The following is a 20,526-nucleotide window of genomic DNA, read 5'->3' on the forward strand; positions in this document are numbered from 1 at the left end:
CCCTTACAGCAACAAAAGTAAGAATAAGCAAAGTCAATCCTCCACATGTTAGTCTGACTGCCCTGTAGCTGTCCTTTTCCAATCAAAAGATTTTCCTTCACCTGATGACTTCTATTGTCCTTAGCTCTTTGCCTTTTCGAGCTTGAGTTAGTTTACATGATCCATAATTTCCCACTAAACAGTTTCCCTCTCAGTGTTAGAACCTTTCTAGCGTTTATCTTAACAGATCATTCCTAAATGAAACATACACATTTTCTCACTGATGATATCACAGAATTTATTTAAATAGAAAACACTATCTAACAAGTACAGTTAGAGTCTTACTTTCTGTGAAAACCTCTGATTTGCTTTTTTATGCCGATATAACCAAAGACCCGTTGTTCACTAATACATTCACTTCTTTCAACAAATATAACTCCAAATGCACTAGTTAAGGTGCTAAGTGTGAAGGGGACAATGTTCACACGAAATCTGGCGGTAAAACACATGATCAGAAACGTGATATATAATTTTTAAATCAATAAGTAATGATTGTTGGTAAAAGAGCTCAGACAGATGGACTTGCCTTGGGAGTGTGGGGGAGACACTCTTACAGGAGGAGAGTGAGTCGTATGAGCAGAAGGAAAGAGCCGTGCAAAGGCCCTGATGCAGGAGAAAGTGTGGTCTTTGCAAAGAATTAAAATAAAATAGGTCTGTGCAGTTAGAGTACACAAGGAGAGGACAATAGCAGGATAAGTGTACCAAGGTTAATAAAGGCAAAATCACTAAGGGAGTCTTTTAAGCCACAGTAAGGATTTTGGATTGTATTCTAAGAGAAATATGAAGTTTTTAAAGGGCTTTAAGGAGAGGAGTGACATGATGCAATCTGAGATTGTTAAGGATAATTCTAGGCATCGCAAGGGGAATGAACTTTAGGAAACAAAAGTGGATACAAGTGAACATTTAGAAGATTCTTGAAACATGGGCTTCTTCAGCAAGCCACAAGAGCAGCAAAGAATAGAATCCAACATTTTTAACTCCTTGTTCAACATCCAGGTTTGACATTGCATGAGACTGCACAAAAACCTATTTATGTGACTTTGAATTATTGTTAAAATTACTGACAATAAATTTTAAAATCTCCCATTATATATTTATTAACCTGAACTGAAATGCCATCTTTAAAAATCAGTTTCCTCAGAAACAGACTCAGAGACAGAGAACAGACTTGTGGTTGCCAAGGAAGGGGTGGAGGAAGGAAGGATTGGGAGTTTGGGATTAGCAGATGCAAACTATTATATAGGATGGATAAACAACAAGGTCCTACTGTATAGCACAGGGAATTATATTCAATATCCTGTGGGAAACCATAATGGAAAAGAATATGAAAATATATATATATATAACTGAGTCATTGCTGTACAGAAGAAATTAACACAATGTTGTAAATCAACTATACCTTAATAAAATTTAAAAAACAAAAATAAATAAAAAATAAAAATCAGTTTCCTATTGGTAAAGCTTAGTTAGCCAATAAGTAATGACTAAATTTAAAATTAGAATTTTTAACTACGGCCTATTTCTAATGACCAGAGGCTAAAGATTTTACAAATTGGAAATTTAAATTTGGGGATGATTCCTTTTATAAAATGATGTGTCCTCCACCAGAATGCCAAAATTAAACAAGCTTGTTTCACTTACCCAACAGCAGTGTGTGGCCTAAAATATCATAGAACACGTTACTGTCCACCTTCAGGCCCAAGGTCCTGGACACGCTGAGGCCTCTGCTGAAAGATCGCCACACAGTACAGCCCTGCATGTAGGAACCTGAACAGCAAAGAGGAAGGTAAAAATTAGATGGGAATCTCGAAGGCTCCTCACATTCTGTTAATCATCTCCAAAGCAAGCTAGAATATAAGTAAGAACATTCTCCCACACAATATATAAAACTCAAGAAATAAGGAGTTGGCAGCATAAATCAAATCAAGGTACCTGGCAGCACAGACCAAGGTACCTCAAAGATACCAAAGATAAGCAGGGTGGAATCCAAGGACCACGTGTAGTAAAGAAAACCACCTGACAAAGAGGCAGTATGGCCAAACCACAGAGGAATATGTGGCCATCAAGATTTCCAACTGGCCGTCATCTTTGGTATCTACTCTAATCACAATATGGTGGACAGCAGCTCAAAAGATGTTAAGGACGATGTGAAGAGCACTGCTTATGGACCAACACTGATCTCTGAAAACTGCCTCTGGCATGAGGAGAGGTAGTCATTATTTCCTGAGCTATGAAGTAATTTTTTAATTGAAGTATAGTTGATTTACAATGTTGCAGGTATATGGCAAAGTTATTGAATATAACCACCGTTGAATACGGTGGTTTGTGAAACTGAAGGGGAAATACCCTCTACCATATTAAGAGACATTGACATTTTAGGAAAACCATTACACTGGCTCCATGGCATATTTTATGATCCCCAAATCATACATCATGTATGTGGACTGAATCAATCAATGAATAAATATTTACTGAGTATCAACTATATATTTCAGGAATTGTGCCTTGTGCCAGAGACATAAAGATGAATAAAACTAAGTAAATTCTGAACTTGTGTATCTTGAGTCTGATGGAGGAAACTCACATTAAAATAATAAAAATGTATTATTTGGATAGTAAAATTATAAATCCTCAAAAAGGAGTTTTGTATTATTTCCAGGTAGTGAGAGAGATTATATCAATACCAAATGTCTGAAGTATTGGAAAAATGACTTTGGATTATGTAATAATTTGACTTTTAAATTGGAACTCTCAAGAAAATTCTCAACTATGATGTCCCCTAGACACAGAGACTGTAGATTCCTCTCGACCTCAGCTCCCCCAGTACCAGATGCCCTTACATCAGTCACCAATGAGTTAACCCATTCATACCCACTCACGTAGGAAACACTGCCTGCTGCAGACTTTTCCCGACTCCCGACCTCCACCATAACGTCACTCCATCAGAATACGCCTGCCCATCTGAACAACCAGGAAGTACTAACGCGTTTACAGAGCTATCTATTGTGGGTGGAGGTCAGGGCTCGGTAAACTTTTAAAAGCAGCTTGCATGCAAAGATTCCAACACTCTCCAACTCCAGTAACAGGGGACAGCTGGCCATACAGGTCATGGGAGTCTGTAGGGCATGAACCAATAAAGGATTCTTTGGCAAGCATGCCAGAAGTTTCTAACCTCTGCGTTAATGGGTTTCCCCCTCCCAGGAAACACATTTGCATTTTAACAGAGACCTACAGGAGATAATGTATTAATTCAGTGGATTTCAAACTTTTGTTAAGCACTGACCCCTTTTTCAAATAAAACTTAATGTATATAAATAAATAAAAGTGCAGGTACTCTGAAGCAGAGGTTGAGGAGGCAGATTAAGTGAATTTTTGATGGGGGGGTTGATTATGTTCATTGATAACTCATATGTGACTACTCCCCTCACTTCTACTGGAACTGGCCCACATCAAATATTCCTCAGCATCATAAGCACCATGAGACCGAAGAAACAGAGAGAAGGACACAAAGATACTGACGGTACTAATGAACTAGGGAAAGAGCCATGTGAGGAACCATCCTCCTATAGGGGTATAAAAAGAAATAAATAAGGTGGAAGAGATCTGGAAAATTAGGATAAATAGACATTCTTGGCATGCAGATGATTTGAAATAAGGAAAAAAAAATGCTACAGCTGTCTAGCCAGGATCTTGCTTTCAATGACCTCAAGGATTACTTTGTCACTACCTGTTGAAATCCTAGCACCTCTCAAGGCCCACCTGAACCTCCAATATGCCCTGATGTGCTTTGCCCTGATGTGCCCTGATGTGCTTTGCCAGGCATCAACCCCCAGAGCACCACCCTACCAAGGAAGGCAAAGCTTGCATATGTGGGTGTTGAGGTGCTGAGGTCTGGGGAGCATAACTGTGAAACGGCGCTGCTGTCCTCATCACTCAGCATCTGTGCCCAAGTCTCTCATCTCTGTATCTCAGATTCTGGCATTGGCATTTTGCCCTGGATGCTCCCACATCCCTCCAACTTTGATCTCAGAGCCTTTATCAGTACATCTGGTCATATTCTTCTTTTCTGATTCTGATCTTTTTTACCTACTTGTTCCCACCTGCCTTGGATGTCTCCTAATTCCTTCCTATCTCTTCACGTCTGGCCAAGATCTGCACACTCTGCCCGCTCTATATCCCCTGGAAGAGTGCCTGGTTCTCAGCCATTCGCTCCCATTTTCCCAGCAGGAGACTCCTCTGCGTTAGGACATCTTCACGAAGTGCTTTCTGCTAGCCTTGATGATTTACACTTTTCAATGTCAATCTGCCTGCAGTCACAAAGCCAGTAAATCGTAGTGGCAGGATTCAGAACACGGAGTTGTGTGGTTCCCTCCACATCTGTTGTACCTATAGTGACATTTCTCAAAGGGTACTCCTTGGACTACTTGTTCCAGCATCAGAAAGTTTGTTAAAAATTCAGATCTCGGGGGCTTCCCTGGTGGCGCAGTGGTTGAGAGTCCTCCTGCCGCCCCGGTCTGGGAAGATCCCGCATGCCGCGGAGCGGCTGGGCCCGTGAGCCATGGCCGCTGAGCCTGTGCATCTGGAGCCTGTGCTCCGCAACGGGAGAGGCCACAGCGGTGAGACGCCCACGTACCGCAAAAAAAAAAAAAAAAAAAAAATTCAGATCTCTAGGCCCACTTTATATCAGAATTTGTCTCAGCAGGGTCTCTAAGTGAGAATTTTAATAAGTCCCCCAAGTGACTTTTTAGGCATGTTAAAGTTTGAGAATCACAGATCTAGGGTATAGTTATCCATCTCTGATCCCCACCATGTCCCCACATACCACCTACCAGGACCCCCTGCATGGAGAGCCTAGAATATGGAAGAGGAAGGAAAAATGAGACGTTATGCCTGGGCCTCCTTACCTCTCAGAGCTCCCACCAGAGTCAGCGAGCTCACATGCTTACAGAAGGCTTGCCCCAAGTCCCGGAACTGCACTCCCTTCAACTGGACCCAGCTGGGCTCCTTTGGAAAAGACTGAATGATGACTCTGGCCCCCAGATCCCTGGATCCCAGCATCTTCTCACTCTTGAAATACAAACAGTTCTGCAAATCACCTGAAACACAGAACGAAGTCAAGGGGAGCAGAAGTATGTACAATATGCTTCGGGACAAATCTCCCAGTACGAAAAGAAAGGCACTGTTGGCACAAAGGGCAAACCATGATTGTTTATTTCGTTTAATAATCTTACTTCCCTTTTACTTTGATTCTCCCCTTTGGATTATTAATTAAAACATCCAATAACTAGGACATGATGTTGCCTTCACTCTATTATTTCCAGAAGGCCCCAAATCATTCTCCTTAATTACTGTCACAAAGAGGATGACTAGAACCCACAAACCCAACCTAAATAGATGCTTATTTCAATCCAAAGGATCCCCCGGAGGGAGTGTGCAATCAAATGACCCTCTTGTGGTGGATAATTGTAGGGAAGAGATGTGAGCGCTGAACGTAACCACGGCTCTTTTTAGTCTTGAGATGTCCAGTGGGGCTTTCCCGATATTTTGCCGCTTTATGGTTTGGAGGCACAGTAATCACGCCACTGAAGAAATGGCAGAGGGCTCCAGAGGAGTGACTGAGCAGCCCCCCACACCAGGGCCTCCTTCCCAGCAGAGCCCTTAGTGAGAACAGCAAACAGCATGAACATAGCACCACACGCAACTACCAAAGTGTTGTGACCTCAGGGTCCAGACGATTTGTGTTGACACATGGCATTTGGTGGTGTGGACTGACCTCAGGATGGAGAAGAAATCATCTCCTGAATTAACTCTTTATTATCCAGGTTAATAAACCAAAGAAGAAATGTCACTAATACAAAATGATGGACCATTCAACAGTCATTTGCCAGCACCCAAAGGATGAATATATGAGGTGAATAAAGAGGTGTTTTATATTTGTACACTTTGCCACAATTTTGATTATATATGACATTGATCCATAATGTTTTCCAGTGTCCAGGCCTCTTGTTATTGTACCTGGCTACCTTGTTCCCATACTTGAGCCCCACACAAAGAAGACGTGAGTGACATATTATTTTTTTAATAAGGGTCTATGAATTTTGTTTTATTTTTAGAATTGCTTAGTAATGTTTAAAAGTTGTGGTGTAACTAGGGTTTTTTTTCGATTAGGAGACAACAGATTTATACTGGTGTAAACCTAGAAGCACGGTCTCTCTTGCAGCATGATCAAATGCCATGATTTGTACAATATGATCTAAGAATACCTGTATGAGAATTACCGAGAGAGTTTGAATGGACTGCAGGTCCCAATTCAGCAGAATTGTTAAAGTTGGCAGTCACTGGATTCTAACCCACTGGATGCAAACATTTTTTTCAGAATGACACATGTATGAGCTAGATGACTAGAGGGGTGGAGAGTGGGATCCAGGTCCCTCTTACCCAACCACATCCCAACATTACACCCACAGGCGTCTATACATAGGCATGACTCGAATCTTTAACTCCAGCCTTGACATTTCTTCCAGGCTCCAGACACTACCAGACATCTCTACTCACAGGCTGGCCTGGCATCTCAGCCCCGACATGTACAAAATTAAACTCATGATCTCCACCCTCCCACCCCCAAAACCTGTTCCTCTTCCCATCTCAATAAATAGCCCCCTCATCCATCCAGAGCTCATGCCTGGGAGTCATCCTTGACACCCACGCCATCCTGGACCAAAGTTGACAAATGATGTCTTCACGACATGTGAAAGTCTCATAATCCACAGCCTGGGAAACCAAAACATAACCTACTAAACTAACCATCCCTGAAATAGATGTTTAATAGGTACATCAGTGTGATTCAGTGCCTGTTATTCTTCTAGAAGATAAATTGACTTTTTCAACCACTTACTTAAAGTATGTGGTAATTTCACTCAGAAAACAAACTCTAAAAGTGGGGGTGGTGGAGGGAGGGAAGAGCCTTACAGGTCTAACCCATAAGAATGTGCTGCCTGTATCCCTGACCCTGTCATTAATCAGTTTTCCTGAGAATTTTAGAAGAGGCCTGGAATCAGTGTCAAGACTTCATTATAACCTCTAACCTGGAAATTTAATTCAACTCTCCAGATTTCATTATTTAACAGGAATATTTTTCCCCAGAAAAAGAATTACTTTCTCAAGCAGATACTTTTGTCTACCTCTTTCACAAGAGGGTTGAAGGCAGGAGGGGAAATGATGACTTATCAAGAGCACTGTGAAAACTACAGAACATTAGGAACATGCACTTGAAAGAAGTCAACCACACCACTTATCATTGGACAGTAAGAACCTTCTTTTTCACCCACTGGACTTCCCAACAAAATGCTTCTCTACCTTGTGAAGCATTGGCCCTCTGGCATGAAGCAAGGAGCTGCACCCTCTCATCAGTGAGATTTCCCTGTATGGTAACACTCCTGCTGAGGAGAACCACCATGACCTTTAAAACATGGAGCTCTCCAGCCACCCAGTTCTCTGTGGAGTTGTGAGAATATCTGAAACAAAGAAAAAGAAAATGACACATCTGAAGATATCACCCAAAATCTTTGTTGTTGTTGCATTATTTTTTTTAACATCTTTATAGGAATATAATTGCTTTACAATGGTGTGTTAGTTCCTGCTGTATAACAAAGTGAATCAGCTATATGTATACATATATCCCCATGTCCCCTCCTTTTTGCGTCTCCCTTCCACCCTCCCTATCCCACCCCTCTAGGTGGTCACAAAGCACCGAGCTGATCTCCCTGTGCTATGCGGCTGCTTCCCACTAGCTATCTATTTTACATTTGGTAGTGTATATATGTCAATGGTACTCCCTCACTTCATCCCAGCTTCCCCTTCCCCTTCCCTGTGTCCTCAAGTCCATTCTCTACGTCTGCATCTTTGTTCCTGTCCTGCCCCTAGGTTCATCAGAACCTTTTTTTTTTTAGATTCCATATATATGTGTTAGCATACAGTATTTGTTTTTCTCTTTCTGACTCACTTCGTTCTGCATGACAGACTCTAGGTCCATCCACCTCACTACAAATAACTCAATTTCGTTTCTTTTTATGGCTGAGTAATATTCCATTGTATATATGTGCCACATCTTCTTTATCCATTCATCTGCTGATGGACACTTAGGTTGCTTCCATGTCCTGGCTCTTGTAAAGAGAGCTGCAATGAACATTGTAGTACATGACTCTTTTTGAATTATGGTTTTCTCTGGGTATATGCCCAGTAGTGGGATTGCTGGGTCATATGGTAGTTCTATTTTTAGTTTTTTAAGGAACCTCCATACTGTTCTCCATAGTGGCTGTATCAATTTACATTCCCACCAACAGTGCAAGAGGATTCCCTTTTCTCCACACCCTCTCCAGCATTTATTGTTTGTAGAGTTTTTGATGATGGCCATTCTGACCGGTATCACTCCAAATCTTATTAGGAATAGTAAGCCACTAAATTAGCCTAATTCTCCATCTGGGGCTCTATTTCTTTAGAAAACTCAGATAAAGAAGAGTGAACTATCATCACAAGTATGTGAAAATTAGGAACTACGCTGACTATTGCACTGACCATCTACTGCAAGACGAAAGTTCTAGAGTCTTACCAGAGAAACTTATTTAAGAAGTCTTAATCTTCCAAATGTTTCATGCTTTGTAATCTTGTCAAAATGTCTACTATTATTTAATGTAAAAATGCATTATCGAAAGACAAACAAATGTCAGACACCAACACAGTGAAGACCTCATCTTCTTCCATCTAAAAGGAGCCAAGGTGACATGCAGTACCTCAAGGGTGACCTCAGATGGAGGTCTGTATTCTGCGCAGTCTCCACAATGACAGTCTCTTCCAAGGGCTTGGCGCCTTCTGCACCCATCCCACTGATGACAATGACTTCATCCCCCGCGTGCCAGTCCACAGCATCTTCCAGAGCCAACACCGTGTCACGGGCATAGGCAGCTGCTCGAAGATGGGTGACCACTACTTCTGGGAGTGAACCTAAAGCAAATCCGAGGGAAACCTGCCTTTAGACATTTTTAAAACTTATTATGAAAGTGATGTTATTCAGCCAAAAAAATCCTGTGAAAGAAGAATCTGGGAAAGCAAGCTTCAGCCTCAATAGGCACCATGCCTTCCCTTTTTTGGATATTGGGTTTTTTGTCTGTCACACGGGGACAATAAAAGTAATCCAGGATAGAGAATGATACGGGGTGAAAAACACAGGAAGTGGAGTCAGACTAATTTTACAGTTGAATCACACTCTTGCCATAGTCTAACTATGTTTCTTTGGGTGATATACTTAAAGGTGGGTCTCAGTTTCCTCAGTTACAAAGCAGAAGCAGCAAAGCCTTCCCTCCTGGGGGTTTAGGACGATTCAATGAGAAAATATCTGTGAAACAACTAGCGTGGACCTTGCCACATAACAGACCCTCAATATATTTTAGTCTGCTCTCTTCCCTCCTCCAAGATAGAAGTTCACCATGTATTTCTAAACTGAAGACTTCAACTCACTGTACAATAGTAATAGTAGAGTTAAAAGTCAAAATTACCCTCAGAATGGTTGTCCTAAGTCTTAGGGTATTAAGTGATCCCCTTATACTGTAAGACAAGGTGTATCCAGGACAGGATGGCTCAGCAAAGCTGAACAAGGGGGAACGTGTGACTCTAGATACCTTGGTTTGTTTTAGGCTCCGGTGCAGCCGTCTGATCCTCCCCAAACCAGTACGCTGCTCCTTAACCAGTCTCGTAGTTTACTCTGGCCTTTTCCAGCAAGGGTCAAGGCAAAGATTTTTTTCCAGCCATTACCTGAAGCAATACCTCAGAAAACACAAGGCTTACTCCCAACTCCTCCTTTCCTCAGCACATTTCCTTCCTCCTTCGCAATAGATCATAATTTACCTCTAGCCCACAGCAACTTCCTGTCCTCCCTTGTTGCACTAAAGTGATAATACTTGAATCTCTAACTACAGAGGTGGGCAACGATAAATCATTTTCAAATTATTTTAAACTTCCCTCTTTATTTATTTGTCTATGTTGGGTGGCGGGGGCATTGTACCAGTAATGTTGTTCTAGGCTTAGGAAGGTCTCTGGGTTAATGATGTAATTTCCGAAGTTTACTTGGGCAATAATTTTATCTCAAAAAAAATTCCCAGAGTTCAAAATGTCTAATTATAGAGCAGGTGAAAATTAAGACATAAATCATCCCAAAAAGAAAATAATTTTATTTTTTTTCCTGGTTTGTATGTTTTAACCTTTGGGAACAATAAATGAAATAAAGTCTATTTTGATGTATATGCATATATATGTGAATTTCTATGATCTGTTCTTGAATGTCTGCATAGAAAAATCTCTAATATGCATAGAAAACGTTTGTCAAGGACAAAATTCTATTAAACGCTGTGATCAATGGTTCATCATACTCAGTCAATACTCAACAAACACCTGCTGTGCACCTATCAACAAGCAGCTACATGTGGCAGAACCAAGAATAGGCACAACAAAGATATTTTTTAGCTAATCATTCTTATAAATAATAGTCAAGTCAGAATGAATGGAAAAAAATCACAGAGGATCTTCGAAGTGAATTTTTAACTATTAACATAAACTTAAGACCTTTCAAATGTTGACAGAGCCTCTAGAAAGCAGTAAAATTATCTCATAATTTATTCGCTCTCATTGCAAAAACAACACACCTCTACATGTCTGACTAAAAAACATCAACCTGAGTGTCTGACGCGTGCCAGCCTCATATTTGCAGCTACATAGCAGATATGGATATCTGGATGAGTTACCATCATCTCAAACTGGAGAAGGTCAAAATAAATTTAAAAATCACCTGAGCTAGACCCTCTGCACACAGCTTTTATTCTTCTGACCATTATGCATTGTTCTTTTTTAATTACATCCCTTCTTTGTTCATTAACCTGCAGTATCTGCCTACAGTACTCAGTAACAAAGGCACAAATTCCCTTCTTGACTTTCAAGAGTCTCCTTAATCAGACTCCACTGTATGGTCTCTGACTCCTGAATAAACTCTCCATTCCAGGAAGCCTTTTTACTGTACTTCTTCTCATTTAACAGGATCATTCCTACCTCTACTCCTTTGCCTGTTCTATGCCTTCCACTGGGTGCCCAGTTTTCTTCCCTTCATCTGCTCTCCTAAAAACAGCTCAAGCCTCACCTCTTCTGTTGGATGTCAGGGAGCACTTCAGCCCATGCTGATGTCCACTGCCTCCTATAGACGCCACAGTGATAAGGGGGGGGGGGTTCTTATTGAGTAAAAGGTCAGTGTGCATCTGGGACTAGGCACGCCACATGTCTGGCTGGATTGTGGGCCATTTAACTGAGTTGCTTTGCATGGGAGAAGAAGTTCCACAAAGGAACAGATAGGAAAGGATGACAGAGATGGTACAGGGCCTGTCTCAGACATGGGCTCTCTCTCATGGACCCGTGACTGAACCTGAGGAAAGAACCTGCAGGAACTCTCCAGATGGATTTTGTACCTGCTGCTCCTCTGCCTGGGATTCCTTCATCAACTCACTCTGCCTCATTCTTCAGAATGATGTTCAACTTGGTCCTTCAGAGAAACCTCTGAGACCTCCAAACTAGGTCAAACCCTGACTTATAATCTGTCATATCACTGTGTCCCTCTCCTTTCTAGCACTTAACACATGTGGTTTGACCTCTATTACTGTCATTCTCCATCTCCCCTATTAAACATGGCAGCAGAAGTTATACCTATACTTGCCCACCATCATAGTACCAATGCATATCACAGTGTCTTGTATATAATAAGTGTTCAATAAATATGTACTGACGAAGGAAAATCATGACGGAAACACGGAGAAGCAAGCACCCCAAAGTTTTGGCACCCAGATGGTCAGGTGGGACCCCAAGTGGCAACAGTGGTTGCCTTTGGTTCCATCATGGAGCACAACCCTCCCACACCTGAGGGTTGGACCACCTGGGCAGCAAGGAAAGTCTGCACCCTTGGCACCCTGTGTTCAGTATTTTCATGGCAGGTACCCGAAACAAGGGCAGCAGGGCAGCCCCCAGCTGCCTTCCTGAAGGGAGCACAATGACCAAGAAAACCAAAATAATAGGAAAATAGACTAACTGATGAAATTGTCATGAGAACACCTATAACAAGCAGGCAGGGATGTTGGTAAGGGCTGGAGGATCTGTGAGAGTTGGGGGAGGTGAGCAGGAATACTTTTGTTATCACTATTGACATATCCACAGGCTGAGAGTGTTCAGGGAGGCCTGGGGAGACTTGAGTGATGTAACCTAGAGTCAGCACCATATATTTCATACTAAGTTATTCTGTAATTATTACAGTACCTATGTCTCTTGCCCCACCTTGAATGCAGGGCCACTGCCTCACGTCTCCTTTACAAATGTCACAATTTCTAACACAGCATTCAACTGGGTTCATGATTAGCATTCAACTCATAGGGATTTAAATTATTCTGACTATTGCCATACGGACAATCACTTACAAACCCTCATCAGATATATACCTAAATGAGCATATGATATACAGCATGTAAAAAGCTGAAAAACAACACAAACATTATTGAGAATTTAGAATAAATCCAATCTATGCTAAGTAGTGTTACTCTGAAGTAAGAACTGTTGGTTTTCTGGGTTTTGCTTTGTTTTGTTTTCCTTTTGACAGATTGTATAGATTAGGAGACTAAAATAGGCTAAAATAACGCTTCCAGGACAAAATCACACAGTAGGAGATGTCAACGCCAAGTTCTGAAACTGGCTCTTCTCAATCCAGAACCACAGAACTGGACACCTAATGGAATTCTAGCCTCTGGAAGCAACTGTATATTAACTGTGCCCAATTAGCTTTGATACTCAAAACATTATAGCCCTTACTTTATAAATACTATTTAAAAGCCATACAAGGTGGATCGACTGACTTCTCTGATGAAAACAGGATCGTACACATTTCAAATGTGAGTCATTTCACTTCACAGAACTCTTCAGAAACCCAGCTCAGGTGTCTCCCTTCCTTTCTGTACCACAAATCAAAAAAAAAAAAAAAAAAAAAGAAAGAAAAACCATGTAAAAATACAGTTTAAAAAGCTCAGTAATTTACGCATATGCTTACAAGAAAAAAAGATTATGCTCTTGACTCGTAATTTAATACAATGTTTAACCTCTTTGGGCTTTCAACTTTGACCTGCTAACCAACAAACTACTCATTTACTCCCACTAATGATTTCTACTCATAATTGCACTTCCTACAAATTATTGTTCAAGCATTTCAGTGCCATTCATCCATAATTACACAGGCCCAGAGAATCATCTTGCCAAATGGTCATGGAGAGAAAGAAAATCATCTTTGTGGGTTAACACACTTTAAAATCACTAATTATCCTCTGTTTGTTTTGTAGGACTTCAATCATTCAATTTATTCCAAGTGAATAACTGCCAAGACCTTTCCAAATCAGTAAAGGGCAGGGGGAGGGGAAAAGGGGGGTGGGGGAGAGGGAGAGAGGGAGAGGAAGGAAGGCAGAGAGGGGAGGGAGGGAAAGAGGGAGGAAAGAATTATTTCATCAAAATCATGTTCACATCAGAACAGAAATATAAAGAAATTCACAAAAGAACTAGAAATATTTTTCTCAAATACATGTAAATTATTTCCCCTTATTTCCGCATGCAGCTTCACCGTTATCCATAGCAAAACAATGAATGCTATCTTTCCTTTCGTGTAGATGAACATCTGTCAAGCACTGGCAAGACAGACGTAAAGGGAACAGAGTCACTGTCCTCCAGGGTCCATGAACAGTACAGGAAATAAACAAAAAAATCACAAATGCACTCTGTTAAGTGTTAAGGCAGAGGGACACCCAGGGTCCGCCAGTGAAGAGACATGGAACACCTCACACAGAGGCAGGGGTTGTTTCTGGGAATGCTTCCCAGAAGACGTGACAACTGAGCTGGGTCTTGAAGGATAAGCCACGGTGGAGCAGAGGACAAAATGGGCAGAGCCCTCCAGGCAAAGGCAACACTGTGTACAATGGTGTTGGCCAACATGACACACTCAAATAACTGCCATAGAGGTGGCACGGCCAGAATGCAGGTGCATGGCAGGGATGGCAACCTGAGGAGGGTCAGTGGGAATGCACCTGGAAAGGTGAGCAGGCCCTGCCCTGGAAGGACCCCGCAGGCCCTCCCAAAGAGCTTAGAGTTTACTCCAAAAGTGGTTTGGAAACCACCAAAGAAATATTTCACATGACAACTAAGGAATCATACTGTTGTGAGACCAGCCGTATTTTAAGTTCGTAAGCTCACATATCAAACTGAGGGCAGAGAATCCTTAGAGAGAAACTGTATATACTGCACACTAGGGAGAACGAGAAAAGTCTGAGTCATGTCCTGAGCTGGGTAGGAGCCAGCCAGGGGGGTAGGCGGGAGCTTGATGTGCTCCAGGGACTGAATGGAGATGGGGGTTTCTGGAGCAGATGAGTAAGAAGCCATGGTGTGGCTGGGACAAATCATGCCGGACCCTCTTGGCCTGCTTTAAAGGAACTGAACCTTATTCAGAATAGTTACTTGATCAAATTTATGGTTTTAAGCGTCACACTGGATGTGGCATGAAGAGTAGATTGCAAGAAAGTGCATAAAAGTTAAGAGGTGTATGTAGAAGCCTTCTGCAGTTTGTAGAAGGCTAATGTAGTAGATCAGACAAGAAGTTTTGGAGGTCTGAATAAGAGTAAGGCAGGGGATCTGGAGAGGAGTATAAAAATTTGAGGTACCTTTTGGGGAATCAAGAGGACTGGGTGATTGGCTCTAAAGGTAAGGAGAAAGAGGTTAATAATGCCTCACAGATCCAGAGCTGATGCAAGTCGGTAGACAACAGGGACATCTTGGGAAAAAGATAACAAATCCATTCAATAAATATTTATTGAGCACCTACTGTGTGCTATGTGCCATGTGCTGTTCTAGGTACTGGGAATACAGTAGTGAGAAAAACAGTCAAAAATCCCTGCCTTCATGTACTTTATATTCTAGTAGTATTCAGTTTTAGACATACTCGGTTTTAGATGACCATTTTAGACAGGTTACATGTTAGATACTAAAGAGAATATCCAAGTAAAAAGTTGAGTCTGAAGCTCAGAAGAGAGGTCTGAGCCTCGATATACAAAGAAATATGTGCATAAAGGTTAACGCTGGGAATAAGTGGGGTTTCTTGAGAGAAAGTACATATTATAAATGAAGAATATTCAAGACCAGGCCCAGGGGAACATCGTCATTCAAAGATTGGGCAGATAAAGAGGAATGTAAGGGGATCAGAAGAAGGAAGAAAACCAAAAAACTGAAGGTATGCATTTACCCATAATTAAAGAAAATAATGCAGTGGAAGGAAAGTTTTAGTTCTCCATACACCTGCTTGAGGACTCATTCCTCCCCCATCTCCTTGCTCTTTTTTGTAATGTTTAAGCTCTGGGCATCTGCCCAGCATTTCTTGTACTTGAGCCCTGTTTCCCACTGTTCATTTCATCCATCTGCCAATAGAAGGTAGAGTAGCAGGATATGAGCTTTGAGAGGAAAGGGGTGGAGAGAAAACCCTGGCTTTCTACTGTTTCTCAGTTCCCCTCCCCCTCCCAGCAGCTGGCCCAGATTCTCTGATCATATACTACCCCTAACAACAGCAGAAGGTTATAAGTAACCAGAGGAATTAGGAAAGGGCTGACTACTGCTGCTTACTCCACCTCGCATCTAAGCTGGCTCTCTCTGCTCCCAGAACCCACAGTATGCCAGGCCATCGTGTCACCTCTGGGCCACAGAAGCCACTCTCAGGGCAGAGGGACTTAGCACCCTCTGTCACTAGTACTCAACAGGAAAAGACTGATATAGTAGAGTCCAAATGGGATGAGAGCCCAGAGAGATGTGCCCCTGACATCTCATGTTGAAAATGGACCTGCTTCCCCACACAATTATTTGTATACACAAAGGTCAGCTGCTATACTCCCCTTAGCATTAGACAGAAAAGTAAAACACAATTTTGAGGGCTCACATAGGCCCTTAACCATAGGTTTATCAGCATTTCTTTTTCTTAATTGAAGTATAGTTGATTTACAATATTGTTTTAGTTTCAGGTGTGCAGCACAGTGATTCAGTTATACATATATATCTATTCTTTTTCAGATTCTTTACCCTTATAGGTTATTACAATATATTGAGTATAGTTCCCTATGCTATACATAGGTCCTTGTTGTTTATCTATTTTATATATAGTAGTGTGTATATGTTAATCCCAACCATCTTTAAACAAATGTATCCCAAGTTACAAACAACCAACTTAGAAGGGAATTCCTTGCACCCAAACCATTTGTGAATCAGAGGTGATCCAATTTACTTCAGAAGAGAAGACTGTGACATTAGCGTTAATACAAGACTATCTGGCAAACCAAAGGGATGGAATGGAGGCATTTTGCGTGCACTATTTCCCTCTGCCCTTGAGAATCACTCGCTGTGATTTCTCTCTTGGATGAAGACAAACCCTGGCAGAGGAATCCTGTATGAGATTGCTGTGTGTGCACTGCGAGCCTCCTGCATCCTTACTGGTCAATCTCCAGCGGTACTGATGGAGCCGTTCTCTAAATGTGCAGATCAGCTGGCTCCACACACAGCTGCTCAGCAAACATTTATGCCCTGCAATGAAAGACCTGGGTACCGCATCTGTCCCCAGTGCTAAGAAGTCTGCCATTCTTTTGGCACAAAGGGTTAGACCAAGGCTAACCAAGGTTATTTGGATGGTGCAGTGAGCCCTACTATAACTGAAGACCTTTTCTAGAGGTATGAAAGAAAGGCTAACTTTTTATTTTGACCAGTCTGAGCTTTACTGTTGCTACTATGATTTAAAAGTGACTGAGAAGAATCAAAGGATAAAGTTCAAAATACCAAGGAAATCGTACATTGTGAGATAAGTGGAAACATCTGGAATGCTGTTCCTAGCTCCTGTGTGAATTTCAGGCCAGTTCAACAAATGCCATTCTTAGGCCCTATAGAACTGTGCGGAAATTTCGTTAGTTAGAGGGGCAAGATAAAGACTTCTGACTTGGTCAGAGATAAAGACTTCTGTAGAGTATCTTTAACATCCACTTCTATTCATTGTCAAAAAAATATATAAAAACTCAGACATATTTCTGACCAGACAGACAATTGTTCTGAGAATCATCGCTATGGATTATGCTGTGGAGTGGAGGTGACAGTGAAGAAAGAGCTATTTTTTAATGACATAATTTCTTTTAGAAAGGCATTAAATGTATAATGTTTAAAATAAAAATATAGACAAGCAAAAGAAGACAATAAAGGCATCCATGATCTTATTACAACAGGTTAATATATGTCTTTTCTGTCCTCCTTTTCCTGTATTCATATGTTGACAAGATTTCATATACATATAAACAAAAATGTTATAATTCTGTACATACCATTTTGTGAAATTTTCTTTACTTAATGGAGAAGGAACATTTTTCAATTGTATTATATACTATTTAATATCATTATAACATCATAGTATCCCACTTTAAAAATCTGTATTTTATATACTAATCCATTATTTCTTCATATTCAGCTTTTTCTCAATATTTTTCTTTCATAAACAGTGAAGATGTAAACATTCTTGAGCGTAATTTTTATGCATACTCATGATCATCTCACTAGTATAAATTCCTAAAAGTGACACTGCCATATCAAGGCATATGCCTAGGTTTAACCTGTTGATATTATTACCAAATTGCCTTACAGAAAGACTGCACATACTCTATGCACATTAGCAGTATATGTGAATGCCCATTCCTCAGACTTTCTACTACTCTTTTTAATATTGGTGAAGTTGATGGTTAAGGGAAAAAAAATCACTTTTGTTTTAATTTGCATTTCTGTAATTACTAATGACGCGAAGATAGGAGAAAACTCATTAGAATAAAAAAGAATCTCTCCCTCCTTGTGAGCACAGGATAACCCAAGCCCTCTCTACATGCAGTCATGTTGGTCATTTGCATTAATTATACTGATATATCTGTTCACACCCATCGCCAGATTTTAAATTTGTTCTAAAAAGCTCTTTATTTATAAAAGACATTAATCTGTACCTGTATCAAATAAGAATTTAGTGTCTGATAAAGGTAACATTTAAAATTCCCAGGGAAATGTATTAGCTTCCTATTGCCGCTATAACAAATTACCACAAAATTAGTGTCTCAAAAAAACAATGCAAATGTACTGTCTCATGGTTCCAGATGTTAGAATTCTAACATTGGATTCACTGAGCTAAAATCAAGGTGTCGACAGGGCTGCTTCCTTCTGGAGGCTCTGAGAAGAAAATCTGTTTCCTCGTCTTTTTCAGCTTCTACTGGCCACCTGTATCCCTTGGCTTGAGGCTTGTGGCTTGTGGCCCCTCCTTCATCTTCAAACACTTCACTCCTCTCTCTGCTTCCACCATTGCATCTCCTTCTCCTCTGACTCCTCCTGTGTCCCTCTGATAAGGACCAATGTGATTACATCGGGCCCATCTGAAATCTTTAATTTAATCACACCTGCAAAGTGTCTTTTGCCAAACCTTCATGGGTTCCAGGAACTGGGGTGTGAACACATTTGGAGGCCATTTTTCAGCATACCATAATTGCACTGTTGCATCAATAGTGTTGAGAAAATTGACCAACCATTTGGAAAAAAAAATTAAATAACTAACTTATACACTATATCAAAATAAATTATAGATGGACTAAAGAAGGGATTGGCAAACACTTTCTAGAAAGGGCCAAACAATGAATAGATTTTGGTCTGCAGGCCAGGTTGTCTCTGTTGCAACTCAGCTCTGCCATGGCAGCATGAAGCAGCCATAGATGATACCTAAACACATGGGCATGGCTGTGCTTCAGTAAAATTTTGTTTGCAAAAATAGGCAATGGGCCAGATTTGTCCCATGGGCCATCGTCTGCTGACCCTATGTTAAAGACACTAATGTGAAAAAACAAAACAAAACAATAACAGTACCAGGAAACAAATAGATAAATTTTTATATAGTCTTTGTACAGGTGAGAATTTTCTAAACATGAAATCAAAGGAAGAAACCATAAAAGAAGACATTTGTAGATGTGCCATTATAGAAATCAGAAAATGCCATAAAAAATACTGAACATAAGGAACAAACTGGGGAAGAAGCAGGTTCTTTGTACCCCTATCAAGAATACTACAAAGGGAGCCAAAAGGAACAAAGCCCTACTTAGAATCCCAAAATAACCTGAAAGAATTAAAATTAGAAAGAATGCTCCAGAAACCTGGAAGGAGTATCTTCTGTTTATCTTTCTGCCACAGGTAAACACCAGCTATGTGTATGCAAAATAACAGAAAGCCCATGTGCATCATAAGCCTATGAAGAGGATGGAGTGAATACTAGTTAACTCCCCTTCCGGGCTCCAGTTTCATCATCTCTGAGATGAAAGTAACAATCCCAGTCGTTCCTACTTCACAGAGTTGTGAAAGTTAAATGAGAGGAAAGAATGGGAAGCAGCTTTGAAAATTATAAAGTGCCAGGATCTTGGTAAAACTCCAATTTTCACAAATACTGAATATAATGCCCAATCCAGTGATACTCCTTCTTCAGGACCAGGCTGAAAGCAATACCATTAATAATATTGCTTTGATGATACATGTGGAAGAATTCTCTTTGAAGGAAAAATCACATGCTCCTGCCTATGGAGCATTCCATTTACTTAACAAAGCTGAATTTCTTTTGGTACTCAAAAATGTAAAAATTGTAAAATCTAGACTACATTAACCATTTAATAAGCTAAAAGAAGGTTACTAAGGGCTTCCCTGGTGGCGCAGTGGTTAAGAGTCCGCCTGCCGATGCAGGGGACACGGGTTTGTGCCCCGGTCTGGGAAGATCCCACGTGCCGCGGGGCGGCTGGGCCCGTGAGCCATGGCCGCTGAGCCTGCGCGTCCGGAGCCTGTGCTCCGCAACGGGAGAGGCCACAACCGTTGAGAGGCCCGCATACCGCAAAAAAAAAAAAAAAAAAGAAGGTTACTAAGACTGAAAAGCACCGCAGTGAGGGAGAAGTGAGGGTTGGAGAACACAGCAGGTGATGCAGGCAGAAACCTACATTAGAGAGGGTGCTATAGCCATGTTAGAAATTTTGGACTTTCCCAGGGACAACAGGAAGCCACTAAAGGTTTTGAGCAGAAGCGTGATGTGAACAGATCTGTGAAAAGATCACCCTGGCTCCAGGGTAAACAATGAATTGGAGAGGGAAGAAAATAGCAACTAAAAGATAAACTACAAAGCTTAAACAATAGTCCAGGCACAAGTTCATGGCATCATGAACTAAGGTAATAGTCATGGAAGTGGAGAGAAGTAAATGAGTTACCCAAGAATTAAAATCAAGACCTAGTGATGGACACAATACGGGGAACGATAGAGATGGGGGTATCAAGAATGACAACCATGTTTCCAGATGA

General features: G+C 41.0%; 1 protein-coding gene across 1 annotated transcript in view; it reads right to left on the minus strand.

Moving 5' to 3' along the window:
- PKHD1 (PKHD1 ciliary IPT domain containing fibrocystin/polyductin) overlaps nt 1-20,526 on the minus strand; it is a 424,641-nt gene that overhangs the window by 239,240 nt on the left and 164,875 nt on the right. The window contains exons 37-40 of the mRNA XM_049716350.1: nt 8,829-9,039; nt 7,396-7,553; nt 4,944-5,135; nt 1,681-1,806 (exon numbers count right to left, since the gene is read on the minus strand). Of these exons, the coding sequence (XP_049572307.1) occupies nt 1,681-1,806; nt 4,944-5,135; nt 7,396-7,553; nt 8,829-9,039 (687 nt within the window). The remainder of the gene's footprint in view (nt 1-1,680; nt 1,807-4,943; nt 5,136-7,395; nt 7,554-8,828; nt 9,040-20,526) is intronic.

Source organism: Orcinus orca, chromosome 10, assembly GCF_937001465.1.
Source record: "Orcinus orca chromosome 10, mOrcOrc1.1, whole genome shotgun sequence".
Taxonomy (NCBI): Eukaryota; Metazoa; Chordata; class Mammalia; order Artiodactyla; family Delphinidae; genus Orcinus; species Orcinus orca.